Source organism: Leptinotarsa decemlineata, unplaced genomic scaffold (assembly GCF_025532065.1).
Source record: "Leptinotarsa decemlineata unplaced genomic scaffold, Ldec_3_MD MMD2_tig00000576_RagTag_RagTag, whole genome shotgun sequence".
NCBI lineage: Eukaryota > Metazoa > Arthropoda > Insecta > Coleoptera > Chrysomelidae > Leptinotarsa > Leptinotarsa decemlineata.
In genome coordinates, this window is record NW_027412551.1 from 12,307,022 (window position 1) to 12,323,426 (window position 16,405).

Sequence of the window (16,405 nt, forward strand, 5' to 3'; positions counted from 1 at the left end):
CTAATCACTATAAACCGCGACATAGTAGAATGAATAATCATTGAGATAATAGGCTACGGAAACATATGACATCAAAACGGACAAAAACTTTGAAACAACCTAAAATCTTAGTAATCAAGGATGAAAATTCATTCGAAATCATTGAGGTCTGGGTCAAATCCCTTGGTAACAGATGATCACACCGTAGTGTTGAAGAACAAATAGTGATAACCTTTCAAACATGATTAATTTCGAAAAACAACACTTCGAGTGATTCGAAATGATCTGGATACTCCGAATGATTACGCCATAATTTGATTGAGGAAAAGAACGCAAGTATTTCATTATAGCTATCTCCGCGCATTCAGTTTTCATGTTGGTTATAAAGACACATATTTGCTGTGAGTAAAAAAGTATATTATCTTTTGGGAAAGAAACACAACTCACTTTCTGAGTTTCACGTTATTATCTACTTTCAATTTTCGGTGTTGAGCATACCGTCGCAATTGAAGTTCATTTCCGTTCGTTTTCAGAAAAAGCACCACTATGAAAATTATTCTCTTTCTTGCTTTGGTTTACACCGTAAGAGCAGCTCCTACTGAAGAAGATGCTGTCCAGGAATTCACCGATGGAAATCACAGGTTCTCCGCGAATCTTTACAAGGTGGGAAATTATTCATATATTGTATCCAAAGTCATGATAAATGAGAGAATGATACATTGTTCAACGAGTGCAGAAAGTATCGTATTCCACACAATGAGTGAAAGGCGTGGCACGAGCGAAAGTGAGCGCAGCAATCTCACCTGTGTGAAATAGGTTATCTGCATGAGTAGCATACTATACTTTTTATCGGATCAAATTGGAAACATTTCCATTCAACTCCAAACTTAAAAAAAAAAATTGAAAAAGGATTACTGAAAATAATAATAATATCAAGCAAAAATTAAAATAAAAATGAAAAGTTGAGAGATTTCAAGCCAGGTTACTTCACGACGTTTCGATTGTTGGTATCCACAATCGTCTTCGGGTGATGACTGGACTAATTTCTTCGAGCGATGTCTATTTATGGGTCACTTGAATACTTTCACTTATCTCCACTTTCCTTTTTCCGTTTCACCGGTTTAGTGGGGAATGACCATTTGGCGCGAGTTGGCCATTTTTCACTTGATTATGGGTTTCCATAAGTTGCGTATCTCTACGCTAGCTTGGCTGAAAACATTGTTGAACAACATGTACGCGGCTTCATTGAATTTCCTTCTCAACCAATGTTTCTCCATGGTGTATGATCTCAGCTTGGGACCACTCGATGTTATGTTGATAGGTCCAAACATGCTCTGCTTCTTCTAATTTACTGGTTTCTCCACGATGTGTGTGTTTTTTGTGCTCGGCAATGCAAACATTCAATGGCCTTTCAGTTTCACCAATATAGGATTTTGCGCACTCACAGGGTATCTGGTAAAAGCAATTCTTGTTTCCGAATCTTGAGCAGGTTCTGATGTTGTACTTGGACCCAATTTTTCTTATCCTGGTTGCAAGCACTGGTTGTGACACTTCTCTTCATTGCGAGGCTCCTGCTGTCTTTCAGTCAAAGCCTGTTTCACCATCGCTTTGGTGTAGCCATTTCGTTGAGGATCATTTTTGATGATGTCTGGTTTCTTCTCGAGACCTTCCTTGTTATTACAGAGCCTAAAAGCATGGTCTGATAGAGTTTTGATGATTCCTCTTTTAGTCGATTGATGGTGGTTCAGATACTGTCTCGCGTGAGAGCGTTTTCGGTATACAGATATTTCCCACATAGTGTCGGTCCTCTTCACCAATACGTCTAAGAATGGCAATTCGTTGTGGACTTTCTTCTCTATTGTGAAAGTGGTGGAAAGTATTACGCTGTTGATTTGTTTCAGGAAGGCGTCTCCCATGGTTCCATATTATGGAGATGTCGTCAACGTATCTCATTCAGATACGAGGTTTCTTGTGGGCTTCTTCATTGGCCAGAGTTTCAAACCACTACATATATATGTTAGCTATGACTGTTGAAAATGGCAACCTCATTGGCAGTCCCTCATCTTGTGTAAAGATTTCGTCGTACACAGCATCCTTGTAATTCCATAATTACTTCTATACATACATGTGTTCTATCCTCCAGGTTCCCGTCTTCGGATAGCTTTCTCTGTATTATTTGGAGGGCTTCTTCGACCGAAATGTTGGTGTGAAAGCTTTCCACGTTGAAACTGATCAGTTTATCGTACTGTATGACTTAAATTCTCCCTAGTAGTTCGACAAAATTTCTTGAATTTTTCACGAAAGACAATGTTTTTTCCTGTGATGCTTGTATTATGGGAAGTAAAAATCTAGAAAAGTTTCAAGCAGCCGAATATCTGAGCTGATGATCGGTCTGAGCAGAACGTCCTTCTTGTGGATTTTGGGTAGTCCATACAAGTGAGGGAGCTTACTTTGGTGCGGTGTTAGCGATAATCTCTCCTTCTCCTAAAAATATGTTGGTTTTTTCAAAATCTGGTACAACTTTCTTTCGATTGTTGCAGTAGGGTCCCGTACGATCTTCGTGTATTGCCCCTCTGAAGAACTCTTCGATCTTCTGTTCGTAGAGAACAGTATCCATCACCACAGTATCGCTTTCTCCATCTGCAGGTAGGATCCTGATAGTGTTGTCTCTACGTAGGCCGTCCAGAACTCTACGTTCTTCATTGCTGATGTTGGATATTGGAACTGGTTCTCTATCCAGCTATTTCCTGATTTTCCATCTGAATTCTTTTGCCTTGGTCTGGTAATCATCCCCGAAGTGGGCGCAGATGTTGGCGCAATGGCGAAGTTCAGGCCTTTCCTCAACAAGAATTCCTTTATTCCCATGAGCGGGCTGGAACTCATGTTGATGACGTTGGTGGCTTCATTAGTTTTCCAACATGATTATAAAAGTTCACATTCACTATACCGCAGCTAGCAATATTGATTACATATAATGATCTTGAATTTCTGCCCACTTTTCTAATTTGTTAAAAATAAGTTGTCCAATATTGAATACTGGACATTGGAAATTTCATGTGGTGATGATTGACAGACTTCCACTGATATATCCCTCTATCTTTGTGGTCGTTTTCCACACATCATGTCATTCTGTTTGCACCAAAGTCTACCACAATGATAGTTATAATAATTAACCGTTACGAACGATCGTCGAAAACAAGGCCTTGTCTAGGTTTCAGTATCCAACATTGAAAGTTGAGCAATGTTCTGTGTCATGTTACTGAATTTGTTCATTCCAAAATATTGACGTTTGAAAATCCTATACAATGAACATCAATCAAGCACTGCGAAAACCATAACCGGTCAGATTGAGTTTTTGAACGTCCTGAGTAACAGGCACAAATAGCTGATGTGAAACCAATCATCGAATCCATTTCAGGAACTAACCAAAGTGAAAAGCGGTAACATGGTTATGAGTCCTTTTTCTGCCCAAACTGTCTTGGCTTTGACTCACGAAGGAGCTAGAGGAGAATCTGCCGAAGAAATGGTCTCTGGTCTCTCATTACCATCCACTAACGAAAAGATTCAACGAGCTTTCAAATCATTTCTGCCTAAACTCGCATCTGCACATAAAGACCTGAAATTGTCGACAGCCAACAAGGTGTATGTTGGACAAGGCGTCAAACTAGAAGATGAATTCAAGCAAGTTGCTGAAAACATTTTTGAATCAGGTAATTTCTCTTTTTCTCCAAATGTGGAAGGAAAACCACCAAATTTGAACAACTATATATTGTTTTGAATCACCTGAAATGTTTGTTCTCGTTTCAGGTGCTGAAACTGTTAACTTTGCTTCAAATGTCGAGACAGCAGCAAAAATCAACAGTTGGGTAGAGGATCGTACTGAAAGGAGAATAAAAAATCTCATTGATCCTGTGTCTATCGGTGGTGACACCAAAATGGTTTTAGTTAACACTCTGTATCTTAAAGGTAGATGGCAGAGTCCGTTCTACCGCTACAGAACAGCAAAAAGGACTTTCTATGTTTCAAAAGATGAAACTGTCGAAGTTGACATGATGGGACAAACGGAGTACTTGAAGTACTATGAAAATTCTGCTCTCAAAGCTAAGTTTCTGGAGATGTCTTATTCAGGTGGGTTTTGGCACTTCCATGGTGCACTTTCCTTGCCACCAATGCTACTGAATCAACTCCACACTAGCGGTGATAGCGATTTCATAACGATAGTAATATTTTTTGAATCATGAAAGATTTTGGAAGAATTGTCAACAACAAATTCAACATTCTTTCAATCTCACTTTCAATTCGTAATGATTGAGGTGTTGTTCAATATATTTGGGAGAAAATGACTTCAAAATTTCGAAAAATTATTAAAACACCTAATTCTTACCAATTGCTCCTGCCAGAACCTGGATTGTGGAATTTGTTCGTTGATCGTCATCAAGTATTCTGAAGGAATTGGTGAAGACAGTCTAGAAATAACTGAATTTCATTCACCATCTGTTCTCTTGATAGTTTAAAAATATGTTTGAGTAGAAAATATTTTCATTTTACTCTAAGAATTGTAACGTATTATTAAAAATAGTTCACATAATTTCAAAACATTTTACTGTTTTTGATCGTCATTTTTTCTACAAGGAAAATCCAAAATCTCAATAATATTTCACTATCAACAGTTGAAAGTGGAAAGGTGATTTATCAAATCACTGTATTTTCAGGAGGAAATGTAAGCATGGTTTTCATTCTACCAAATGACATAGATGGTTTGCCTGCACTAGAACAGAACATGGACGCCCTGCTAGCTCCTCAACCATTCGAACTGAGAAGAGTGGATGTGAAAATTCCAAAATTCAAAATTGAAACAGAAATCGAAATGATTCCAATACTTGAAAAAGTGAGTTTAGCATTTCACTTGATTTTTTTTTTAACGGAAAAAGTTACTAACTCCCAAATTATTTCAGTTGGGAATCAAAAAAATATTTGATGAAGAAAAGGCTGATTTGTCTGGTTTATCATCGACGAATAAACATCTTGTGATTTCCAAAGTTATCCAAAAGGTTTACATCGACGTTAATGAGGATGGCACTGAAGCAGCTGCTTCAACAGCAGGTTTGTGAATTTGCATCATATAGTAGAAAAATACACACCTATTCTGAAAATAGTATTGGCAAGATACCCATTGATAAAATACTTCTGATATCGTTTCTGCAGTTGTGGCATATTTCTTATCTATTCATTCCAGTGTGTATACTCCTCAGTAAAAATACTTCTTGCTCTTCATTTTATGTCTGTTGATTTCGTCTTTCTGGTGACATTGATCATCTGTTTAATTCATTGGGTGTTGGTAATCTTTTCTTTCTCTTCGATATTGTTTCACCTCTACAGGCTGATATGCTTTGATCCACCAGCATCTTTGTTCCCTTCGTTTAGTGTAGGTCTTCTTCATATACTTTGAGCTCTTGGTCATCTGCAGAGGTCCTGTTTTTCCGCAATTATAACGGCGCTCCTGATTCTCAATCATCGCTTACCAAAAAAAAATACATTCTATAAGGACAATTATGACATGGGTTGATTTTTGTTTATAGTTCGATACCACTCATAGATTCAGACTTCTCAAAGCTTCAGCTATCCACCTCAATCTTCGAATAGAATGGAGGTTATGAAATACAAGCTTTTGGAACATCAACGATACTGAGCACTTACACAGTGTGACATTAACTTTCTCAAAAACTGGAAAGAACCAAGATTGGTTCCAAATTGTATATTCCAGAAGAGGTCCGCGTGAGATAGTGGGATCATTGATAGATAGATCATTGAGGGCTACCAAAAATTTTTTATATGACGAATGAAACCATCAACAAACAGAATTGTTGATATTAGAGCGGGAAAATTCTCATTGGATGATATAGGCCTACTTTCCATATTCAAAATGTCAATGTTGGAGCCGTAACTATCGATGAACAAATCATTGGGGGAAATTTTGTCGTCACCCTATTGAACAGTCTTATAGATTTGTGACACTGTTCATGAAAAATTATGATAATATCCATTATCAACAGAATAGAGCACCACTAGTTGAACTAGCCATGTGCGTTCCAATGAAGCAACTAGCTAGAATATTTTTATGAGTGGAACTGAGATCCATTTCAGTTAGTTCGTATGAAACGGACTTGATGATCTTGATAGGTTGATTTTTTGAAATGATATTGGCATGCCATCGATGGGATCTACAGGAAAAGCAAACCACTAACATCAATGATAAAGAAGGCTCCCAGAGGAGATCCACTGCAGAGTCAAAATTTATCATCGACCATCGACGTGTCCAGGAGAATATGACATACGTCCAGCAAGATAACTTCACAGACCAGTACAGAAGAAGAGATTGTTGAAGTGAATGAAGAACCTCAAGAGGGTATTTGCAAACTTGAAAGAATCAAAGCACTTTCAGAAAATGAAGAAAAAAAAAGTATTTGACTTCTGATCAGGTCCTCACTAGACGAAGGGCTAGATCTGTATAGTAGGGAAGGTGAGTGTATGCTAAAAATACTTGTGACCCATTGTACATCCTCCCGAGGAGTTGCCCTCCTAGATCAGGACACACCTGCATAGAGGTGTGTCCAGCTCCATAATATGGAGGTGTTTCCTTAGTTAACAGTGGCCAGTCATCTGGTCATCACCAGATATTTCTTCGGCGCCAGCTTTCCAGGGTCGCCCTTGGTGATACTGGCATGACTGTATCCTTTGATTCCATCCCATTTCTTCAGGGATTGAACATGGCTGTGATGTTTGGCTAGTTCCGCAATTGTCGAAGTCGTCAGGCCGTAGATGCCACTGGATCCTAAAATTCTTAGTCCAAGAAAACTTAATCTGGTCTGTCAACCTTAGAGAAGAATAATGTTTCCACTCTTGTCAGTTGACCTGAAAAATTAATGAATGAAACTATCTGAACTCATTTGGTCGGGTTAAGATAGATGTGAGACACAATAAACCCTCTCAGGGTATACACCCTATACAGGAGGGGCGAATAATTCCACTTACTTCAAATCTACCTACCAGTTGTAATCACATCCCTAAAACAAATAATTCGTTATCCAACATAAGACAGTGCTATTCAATAGAATGTGGTGCTAGGGTGAACTACGAATGAATCAGTGGGCCTCACTGTCTTCAGTATGAGTAAACATGAAAGAAGGCATCAATGAGAGCCTCGTTGTTTATTGATAGTCGTGGTTGGAGTATTTTGTTCCATTCCAGCGATGGAGTCTTCGCAAAGGAAAATGTTCACGACTACTGATATCCATGCTTCGAATTAAAAAATGTATTCGTAGTGAAGCCTAGTACCACTGATGAGACCTATGGCAGATCGCCACAGCGCTGCCTTGTGTTGGATCACACAAGCTTTGTTTTTTGCTCTGGTTTCAACATGTACAGTATCCAGTGGAAATGTGATTCGTTTCGTACACATTTTTGATAAAAAAAATAGATATTTGCTGTCAGATTCAGTATATCATCACTCATCATTTTTCAGTTGTCGCTGTACTAACTTCGATGCCTCTACCTCCTTCTGGACATTTTATCGCCGATCATCCTTTCGCATTCTACATTAAATGTAACGGAGTAATATTATTTGTCGGCAGATTTTCCAAGTGACAATTTCTTATCAGAACTTGGAGTTTGATACATTGTTTTAGAATAAATCCGATGTCAATTTAATTTTCGTTTAAATGTTCCTTCTATCCCAATTCCCAGGATTTAGGAATTTCTGTTGCTCAATACTAAGATGCATAAAATCAGAATCGTAGAAAATGTCCTTCTCGTGATTTTTTTATTCGAACTCCTGAGAACAAGTCCTCCAGGAAAACTATAATTTTTTTACCGACTTGTGATGATGTATTATTCCGTAATTTCGAAGCGTTGTTTCAAATGTTATGTCATAGAAAATTATATAAGAAATTTCAATGGATTTAAATACTGAATTGAATGGTTATCAATATTTGAAAGTTTTCAAAATAAAAACAGTACAAGTCTTGTTATAATGACAACAAATAATAGAGTATATTACATCAGATTGAGAACTAATAGAATATTTGTAAAGACACACCTGTGAAGACACGCCTGACGAAGCCATTGCATGGCGAAACACGTGGTGCCTTTGGAAATCTCACAATGAAGTTTTTTTTGAATAAACTAATAAAAGTTTTTTCCTCAACTTTGGTGAAACTGTAGATTATTAAAAGAACTGTTTCATCAGCTGATGTTAGATTTTTTGAAGATTGGTTTTGAAGTCCAGGTGAGATATCTGCAGTACAAGGTAGTGAAACACATCGTGATAAGAAAGGAATCGTGTCAACATTATTACTATATTAATCAATGTGTCACAGAAAGTGACGATAATTTCTTGACTAAGGCTTCAGAATAAGAGTTATTTTTGAATAATTGGAATAGAATATCTAAGTTACCATCATAAAAAACAATCTATCCGTCTACCGGTGGGTCTTGAATTGAAGTCAAATTGGGAATGATTAGATCTAAATCGTACCTATCTATTCATCTCTCCATTTTCAGCATCTAGAGCATCTAGAGATACTGGTTGAGCTTGATAGATTGTCGTCATAGAGTAATTTGAAAAAAATCTATCGTATTGAAATCTGGTGACCTTGGGAGCGACTCCACTGATACTCTTTGGCCAGGCCATCTATCAGGAAAGTACTCATGAACACCAAGAGTGACAAAGTGTCCCATCTTGATTTTTATTGTAGCTTTACGTTCGTTTATTGTCACATTGTTCAATAACTTCATTTCGGGAAACTACTACATCAAATTTTAAAAAATGAAGAGCATTCAAAAGAGAAATGGACGATTTTTCATACAAGATATCGCTCGATCTTGATTCCATTTGAGAGTTGGATTCTACTCCGCCGATGGGGTGAAAGTGACAAGTTAATGATAGGCAAGTTTGTCAGGCCATTTCATGGCGAAAAAACTGAAAATTATGAAGTAAATAGTGATAGAAATAGAAATAGACATAAAAAGGGACTCAACCCAAAAATAGGAAATAGGTTATTTCAAAAATATTGCCCGGAATATATCAGTGAATCTATAATATCTCAGTGAATCCTTATTCAATTCAATAGACATGAGTGGCATTTCAATACACTTTCGTCAACGTAACACAAGTCGTTTAATTTCGTTAGCATAAAAGAGTTGTGCTGGAGATTCGTTAAAGTTGACAAAGGCCGTTTTTGCCTGGTCCTGATTAAGGAAGTTTCTACCGGTGAGAAAGTTATAGAAGTGTTTTTGCCTTTGGAAAGTGCCTAGGTGGTTTATCGGTGTCCAACCACTGTCCTAAATGTCTCTTGTTGTCGTAGAAGATCCACTTTTCATCACACGAGACAATCCGATCCAAAGAAGGACCGTTTTGATAGCGCAAAAGCAAAGACGAACATACCTCAAAACGTGGCAATTTCTGTCGATCGTTCACATAGTGAGGTATAGTCGAAGTAACCGATATAGTAATCTTAAAGGTGACGGCGAAGTCAAAGGCCAAAAAAACCAATACAAAGGAATTATGCCGCAACGAATTAGTCCACGTGGACTGAAGAATTGGCGGATCGTATTAGATAATTTTTACTAACCGAGTTTTATGATTGGCTGAAGAGTCATAAAATTGAATTACATGTTACGGTAACCAACAGAATGTAGCGATAAGTACCGCGTTGTGTGTGTTATTAAAGGGGAACTACTGAAAGGTAGGGGGCACTATATCTTTTACTTGAACTATACCTTCTTTCGAACTTTTTGACCTTTCCAATATGTTTTGGACCATCAAATACCGCATGTTAACTGACGTCCAGTTCTTACTGGATTACTGTAGGTCGACCACTTCGGGACTTATCTTCGAGACTAATATATCCAGAATAAAATTTAGCAAACCATCCTCGAACAGTGCGTTCATCAACACTATTTTTCAGGCTATTTCGGCAGCGCTTTGCTTCAATTTGAATCCGTGGAGAAAAATTGGCCGAAAATCGACATCATATAGCCATGAGCTGAAAAGAGGCGAAAAAATTAAAATTTGGAAAAGGATGAACAGCATCAATGTATAGAGTAAAAAATCTCCTCTATCGATCATTATATTTCACGATACAGTATAATGAAAATTTATTGAGTTATGGTGTTGCAAAAACACATGACACCGGAACGGACAGAACTTCTGAAACAATCCAAACTGAGTAAAGAAAAGTACCTTCTGTATAATTCAGTGTTCATATAGAAGTATTTGTTTCGAAAGGATTTTTTTCTTTCGTGTAATTCAATGTTTATATGAAAGTAGCTGTTTCAGAAGGTCTTTCTTTCAGTTTGTGTCTGAAAGTTACTTCTTTGCATGATCCATGTATAGAGTTACTTAGTTTCAAATGGATTACTTCCTTCCTTTCTTTGGAAGATTCCCTCTCCTTTTTTTGTATCAAGATGGAGTAGTAGAAAGCCAAAAACTTTCTTTCCCAATCCAATAATATTTTACATAGACACGAAATTATTCAAAAGAAACCGAAGGTACATAACAAAAAAATTGAAAGCCCCTTATCAATTTCGTAACCATTTACTCTCGATTCTTATTTGTTGGTGGATTTCGTGTGCATGTGTTTTTGAAGTCAGCACAATTTTTTCGATTTACTTTTTCTCATACCAGTTGCCAAGTATTACAATGAATACACAATAATACTTAATCAACACTTTTTGGCCTGAAATATGCTCAGAAGAGACGGAAGGATGTTTCGCCCTCATATGCAGTAGGCGAAACATCCTTCTAAACCAGCATTTGTTTAGCTCCAGCGGAACTATTTTTTCACTGAAATTGTTCTTGAGTTATCAGAAATCAGGACTACTGATGGAATACGTTTTTGCAATGATACTCCATGGAAAAGTACTGCTTTGCTTTTGAAAATCGGTAACAGGTTCAGAAGATATGATTAGAAGGACAATATGTTTTTCAGAAAGTTCAAAATTTCAACTGATTTTTTGAAGCAATTTATAGTTTTTGCCCTTCAGCAAGTACCGGGTTTTTTGCCTGCTGAAAGATTCAGATATGTTCAGTTTATTTTGTGAATTGTGGTAAAGTGTTGAAAATTATTACAACCTTCCGGAAATATTGAAATTTCTTAGAATTATGAATTGAAAATTATGATTTGATTCAATTCTAAACACATTCGGAAATGAAAATGACGTCAAATATAACATCTTTTTCTATGATGAATAAATACGTAACATCAGTAGAATAAGTAGCTAATATCAGTGTTTCTTGTATATAGCACATTTATAAAATTTCACAAAGCCTTGCAATTACCAACAACAATTCCAACTTATCAATTTTAAAATGAAATGTAACTTTGTTATATATATTTTTCACAGGTATTATGCATTTCTTGTCAATGCCTCCACCTCCTTCAGCAGCCTTCGTAGCAGATCATCCCTTTGCTTTCTATATTCAGTCCAACGGAGTGATCCTCTTCTCTGGTAGAATTACAAAGTGAAGAATATAGCAGTATTTCATTTATGAATAATATTCCTGTTCTGTGAGTCTGATACAAATATTTCACTTGGTAGTACAAATTTGTCAATTTCAGTGAAAATGAGTATATCTCTGAAATTAAAAAATTAAATGATATTGATTAATCAAGTGTATTATTCTTTCAGAACAACTATTTGTGACTTTTCATAAAATATATAAGCTACGAAGATGAGTTTCTCATACCCATCTGACTAGTTGTTGCCCGCGGCTTCGCCCGCGTAGAATTCAGTTTGTCACAATAAGTTTTGTGACAGAACATTTCAAACAAGTACTCACAATATTTTTATCAACCCAAAACTTCAGGTTGTCAACTTCAAAACTGACGAAATTCAATACAATGTAGCAATTTACATCTTTAAGGTGAAATATATGGGTCTTGCCGAAGCTAATAAGGAGGCCACCTGTTCCAAACCTTCATTTCGAAATCCTGTTCATCACTTTATACGAGAATCTACAGAAGAAAAGGTTGTTGAGTTGAAATATTTGTCTGCATTGTACCGTTTTCTGGTTCGGAACACTGTTTCAAGCTTTTGAGAAGCAGCCTTTGCAATTCTATCGACATGATTTGGAGACATTTATCTTTTTGGAGAAAACTGATGCCTGGGTCATTGTGGCATTGAATTGAACCTGATTAGTTCCACTACAATTCGAAATCACTTCTAGATCCTCATCAAGATATGCAATCTCCCGCTGCCCATGGAGATGTGCATCCGCAATCGATGTACTGGAATCCAAATGGAATGACGAGGCAAGTGTGTGTGTTATTCGCTTTCCTTGTTTTGTCTTTTAACAAAAGAGAGAACGTGGCAATGTAGCTCCGGCAGATGTTCGTCGGCGGCATATGGGAGTGGATTGATTACTGTGATTCTGTTAAATTTTTTCATAAGGTCCTATTTGGAAAAGATCAGAAACCTAAGGTAGAGAGTAGATGCAACAGTTGAAATAAAAGAAAGACGTACTCACTTTCATACTATTTAATGAGATAAACATCAAGTCGTACGGTACTATTATGCAATTATAACAAAGCATACGATCATATATATTGAACCTTCCCAAGCCTACTTGATGAATAACTTGCTGATACCAGTATATTTACATACATAAGAAGATATGTACATGTATAGAACCCACAAAAAAATCGTATACATGTACAACTTTCTCGTCAATTTGATGTTCAATTTATTACTTTTCGCTCATTTTTACTGTCCTGAAGAAGCTTCACATTAGAAGCGAAAGCTTGGCAAAGTAAAGCAGAGTTTGATTTTTTATTTTTTGACTGAGAGACCCTGTTAATCTATTTTACCGTATATAAGAAAAAGTATGTACCCAGGGCAAAATTCATGAATTTTTCCAATTGGGGAATAAAATGTTTGTTACCTCAAAAGAGCTTGAATATTGATGAATATAGCAAATTCATATAAATAATTATGAATGGTTTGTTTGAATGGTTGAATATAAACAGTTAAATATTAAATGTAAGAACTTAAATATTAAATCAAAACTATAATTCTGAAAGAACTCTATCATCTATAACTGGCCTTTCATCCAACGTTGATTCTAAAATAGTAACAACCGCAGAGCAGATGAGAAGCAGTAAGAACGGAGAAGTGGTTGTATTTTTTTCTTTTCGTCTTGTCACTCGCTAGAAATTGGTAAATCCGGACTATAGTAGGAAATACCTCTGTTTGAGTCAAAGAGGACATTCAAATGGATAAATGGAGCCGAATCAGTGAATAGGAATATTCTTGTGACTCTGGTTAACGTTTCCAAATCCTTCGGGATGCAGGTTTAGGTTCAGAAAACTTTTCATAGAAAAGAAAAACCCTATAAGAATATTCGAGTACATTCTTGGAATAATAAAAACACAATGGAATAGTGGACTCACCTCTGGTACCAAGAGGGTTCTCTTCTGCAAATTAATCGACAACTAGATATTCCTAAAGACAATAATTTCAATATCAAACACAAAAGGGGACTGCCATTATACATCACACAACATGATTCGCTTTTAATTAAAAGCGATCGGTACTCCCTATCTGAATTAAATTTTTCGACTGCTTGTCTTTCTCAGGAATAATTCTGTCAGATTTGTGGTATCTCCATAGAGTTCACACACTAGAGACTATCGGAACTAAACGAAGTCTAACAGTTCATTACAAGAAAAGAGAGATAGAATGCGGAAAGGTAAATTTGTCGACACAGAATATCATTTGCGAGTGTATAGGTGCTTCTTCACAATTTACCAATGTACGGCTTTCAAAATAAACGTTGTACGAAACAGCTCAAGATATAACTATATACAACATTTATGATTATTTACATGGGCGTGGACACTGTACATGTGTACATGGGAGGTAGGTTGATACGTTTTCATCAGATTGGGTGGTTTAGGAAAACTAGTTGATAATTATATTACTATATTTTGCAGTTCCTAAATAGGGTGAAACATTGATCATCTTAAAACAAAAATATACAGTGAGTGATAACGGAAACGTTACATATGCTGTGGTCAACAGAGCACTATATCAGATTCTTCGTTTTTCCAATAAGTCGTTGATATACAATAAAGAGAGTATTGAGACAATATGGATCCCTGGGGAACACCAGCGTTGATGGTAAAAGTATTCGAGAGATATCCATCGACGCGACGGCCACTTGCAAGGAACGTTGTTTCAGGAAGCTGAAGAGCCTTACACAGAAATGATCCGCCAAGCTATAACATCGAAGTTTGGCCAACAAACCCTCATGCCACTCACGGTCGAAGGCCTTAGAAATATCAAACGCAATAGCTCTTGAGTCTCCATGTTTCTCTATTGCGCCATTCCAAATATGAGCGACATAAGATAGAAGGTCGCCTGTTGAAGCCTTCCAAATATTTAGGGATATGGTGGTTTACGAATTTCTTCATGATTTTTGATATCACTGATATCACTTCATCAAAATCAGACACTTTGTTGATATTGAGCTGTTTGAAAATCTGCCTGACTAGACGAAAACTAATTTTCAGTATTGTAGATTCCAATGTGGGAATAGTGGGTAGTGTCTTTCCCAGAAAATCAACTAGAGTAGAGTGTTTAATTTTATCCCAAACTTCAGTCAAATATAAATTGGGAAAATAGAATATTATCAGTAAAAAAATCAGAACAGGTACGTTTATGCATTTTTTGGGCAATGCAGTATCACATATGCTAAATACTGGTCTAATTATTATAACAAATCGGGTTTCAATCAAAATTACCGCTTTCAGATATTAACCAAAATCAATTATTCGAACCAACAGCGCCGAAAAATCGTCCGAACGAGTTAGACATAGATGAGAAGTTTCCTATTTCTTCTCTTATTGATGAGGAATCTCATGTTTCCTCCACAAAAAATTTTTTCCATCAATAAATCACCTCTATCTATTTCAAATCGTGTTTATGAAAGAACTGGGTATTTCGCTTCACAGTTTCAACATTTTCAACTTACTTGAACTATACATAAAAATGGAATTGAACTTAATAACCCCCATGCAGGAAAAAAAATAAATAATTGGAATCGACGGGAAATTTCAAAGAAGATTGCGTGTTACTGCTTAACAAATACATGCCTACAGATGATACAATTCATCAAATTTTTCAGCAGATTAGGTATTTTTTCCTTATTAATTGAGGTCCAGGTCAAATCTCTTGGAAACAGCTTTTTTTCTCATTGCCAATTAAACGGAGATAACCTTCCCACAGAAAGGAAATTTTTCAAAAGTAAGGTAGGAGGGGATAAAATATATATTTATGTGATTTTCTTCTGTGATTCAGACTCCGACATTTGTGTTCTCAATCCATAAACAAATTGAGTAAGTAGAAGTATTCATAACAAAAGCAAATACCTGTTTTTGAAATGTTGTATATTCAGCTTGCACAAAAATGCAACACTCAGTACCTCAAAACCGACTTTATTGTTTTGTTTCACAATTTGTTTGACGATCAATCATTAATTTCGTAAGTCAACAAACTGGGTCGGTTATTGGCGGCTTCTGCAGTGTCATCAATTGGTTTTTGCCAAACCTAGTGAAGAGTGAAAACATATATAGTCAAGTAACAAGGTGTTGAGTGTACGAATCTCTGTAGGACATTGTTGCTAGAGTTATTGTAAGTAGGTACCCTATTCAATTGAAGATATTTCATCACATTACTTATTTTAGTACTATTTGTAAACTTTTGTCTAGCTGAGTATTTAGCCACACCTTCATTTACTGATTTCTGATTTCATATTTTCATTGTGAATCCTTAGAATATCCTTGAATTTTATGGAACGCTTCAAAGTATTCTAAAGCGATTAGAATTATTTTTGAGGGATTAAACTTTATTGAAATATATATTCGAATGGAACAGACCGATACTTGACGAAAATCAATATTAAAACTAATTAATACAATAAATTGATGCCGTAGCCGTTACTACGTGGTAGGAAATCATCATGAAAAATGAAAATTCAAACTTTGTATGTTTTTACCACTTTTTATTATAGAAACACAGAAAGTTCCAATTCTTATTTTTCATGCTAATTAACACACTTTATTGTATGAGTTTCACTATGAAGGGTTTTACAAAAACCGCAACACGTGTTTCGCTATACAATAGTTTTCTCAAACGTCAAATAAAATATGTTCGAGAAAGCTCTTGTACAGCGAAACACATGTCGCGGTTTTTGTAAACCCTTCATAGTGAAAATCATATAATAAAGTGTATTAATTAGTTGAAATATATACCCGTATACGAATTTTTCAGACGATATTTCGAAAAAGAGGCTCTACTATTTTGGTAAAAAAGATAATGCACTTACATAGATTACAAGCTTCCTACAAAATCGTAAACAGTATGTTTG

General features: G+C 36.2%; 2 protein-coding genes across 3 annotated transcripts in view; both read left to right on the forward strand.

The window, feature by feature from the left end:
• The first annotated feature begins 225 nt into the window (after positions 1-225).
• Positions 226-11,646, forward strand: LOC111508802 (alaserpin). 2 transcript variants are annotated; one of them, XM_023164415.2, is made up of 7 exons: positions 226-380; positions 513-642; positions 3,398-3,689; positions 3,787-4,107; positions 4,692-4,867; positions 4,935-5,082; positions 11,383-11,646. In XM_023164415.2, the coding sequence occupies exons 2-7, from the start codon at positions 526-528 to the stop codon at positions 11,502-11,504; spliced, it is 1,176 nt and encodes a 391-aa protein (XP_023020183.2). In that variant the 5' UTR covers positions 226-380; positions 513-525; the 3' UTR covers positions 11,505-11,646. The 2 variants fall into 2 exon arrangements, with proteins under 2 accessions (XP_023020183.2, XP_023020182.2); XM_023164414.2 differs by lacking the exon at positions 11,383-11,646 and adding an exon at positions 7,502-7,686.
• A 3,987-nt stretch (positions 11,647-15,633) lies between these two features.
• The window catches only part of LOC111504273 (uncharacterized), a 36,787-nt gene continuing 36,015 nt past the window's right edge, over positions 15,634-16,405 (forward strand). Inside the window, exon 1 of the mRNA XM_074174469.1 lies at positions 15,634-15,669. The gene's annotated coding sequence lies outside the window, so the exon portion shown is untranslated. The remainder of the gene's footprint in view (positions 15,670-16,405) is intronic.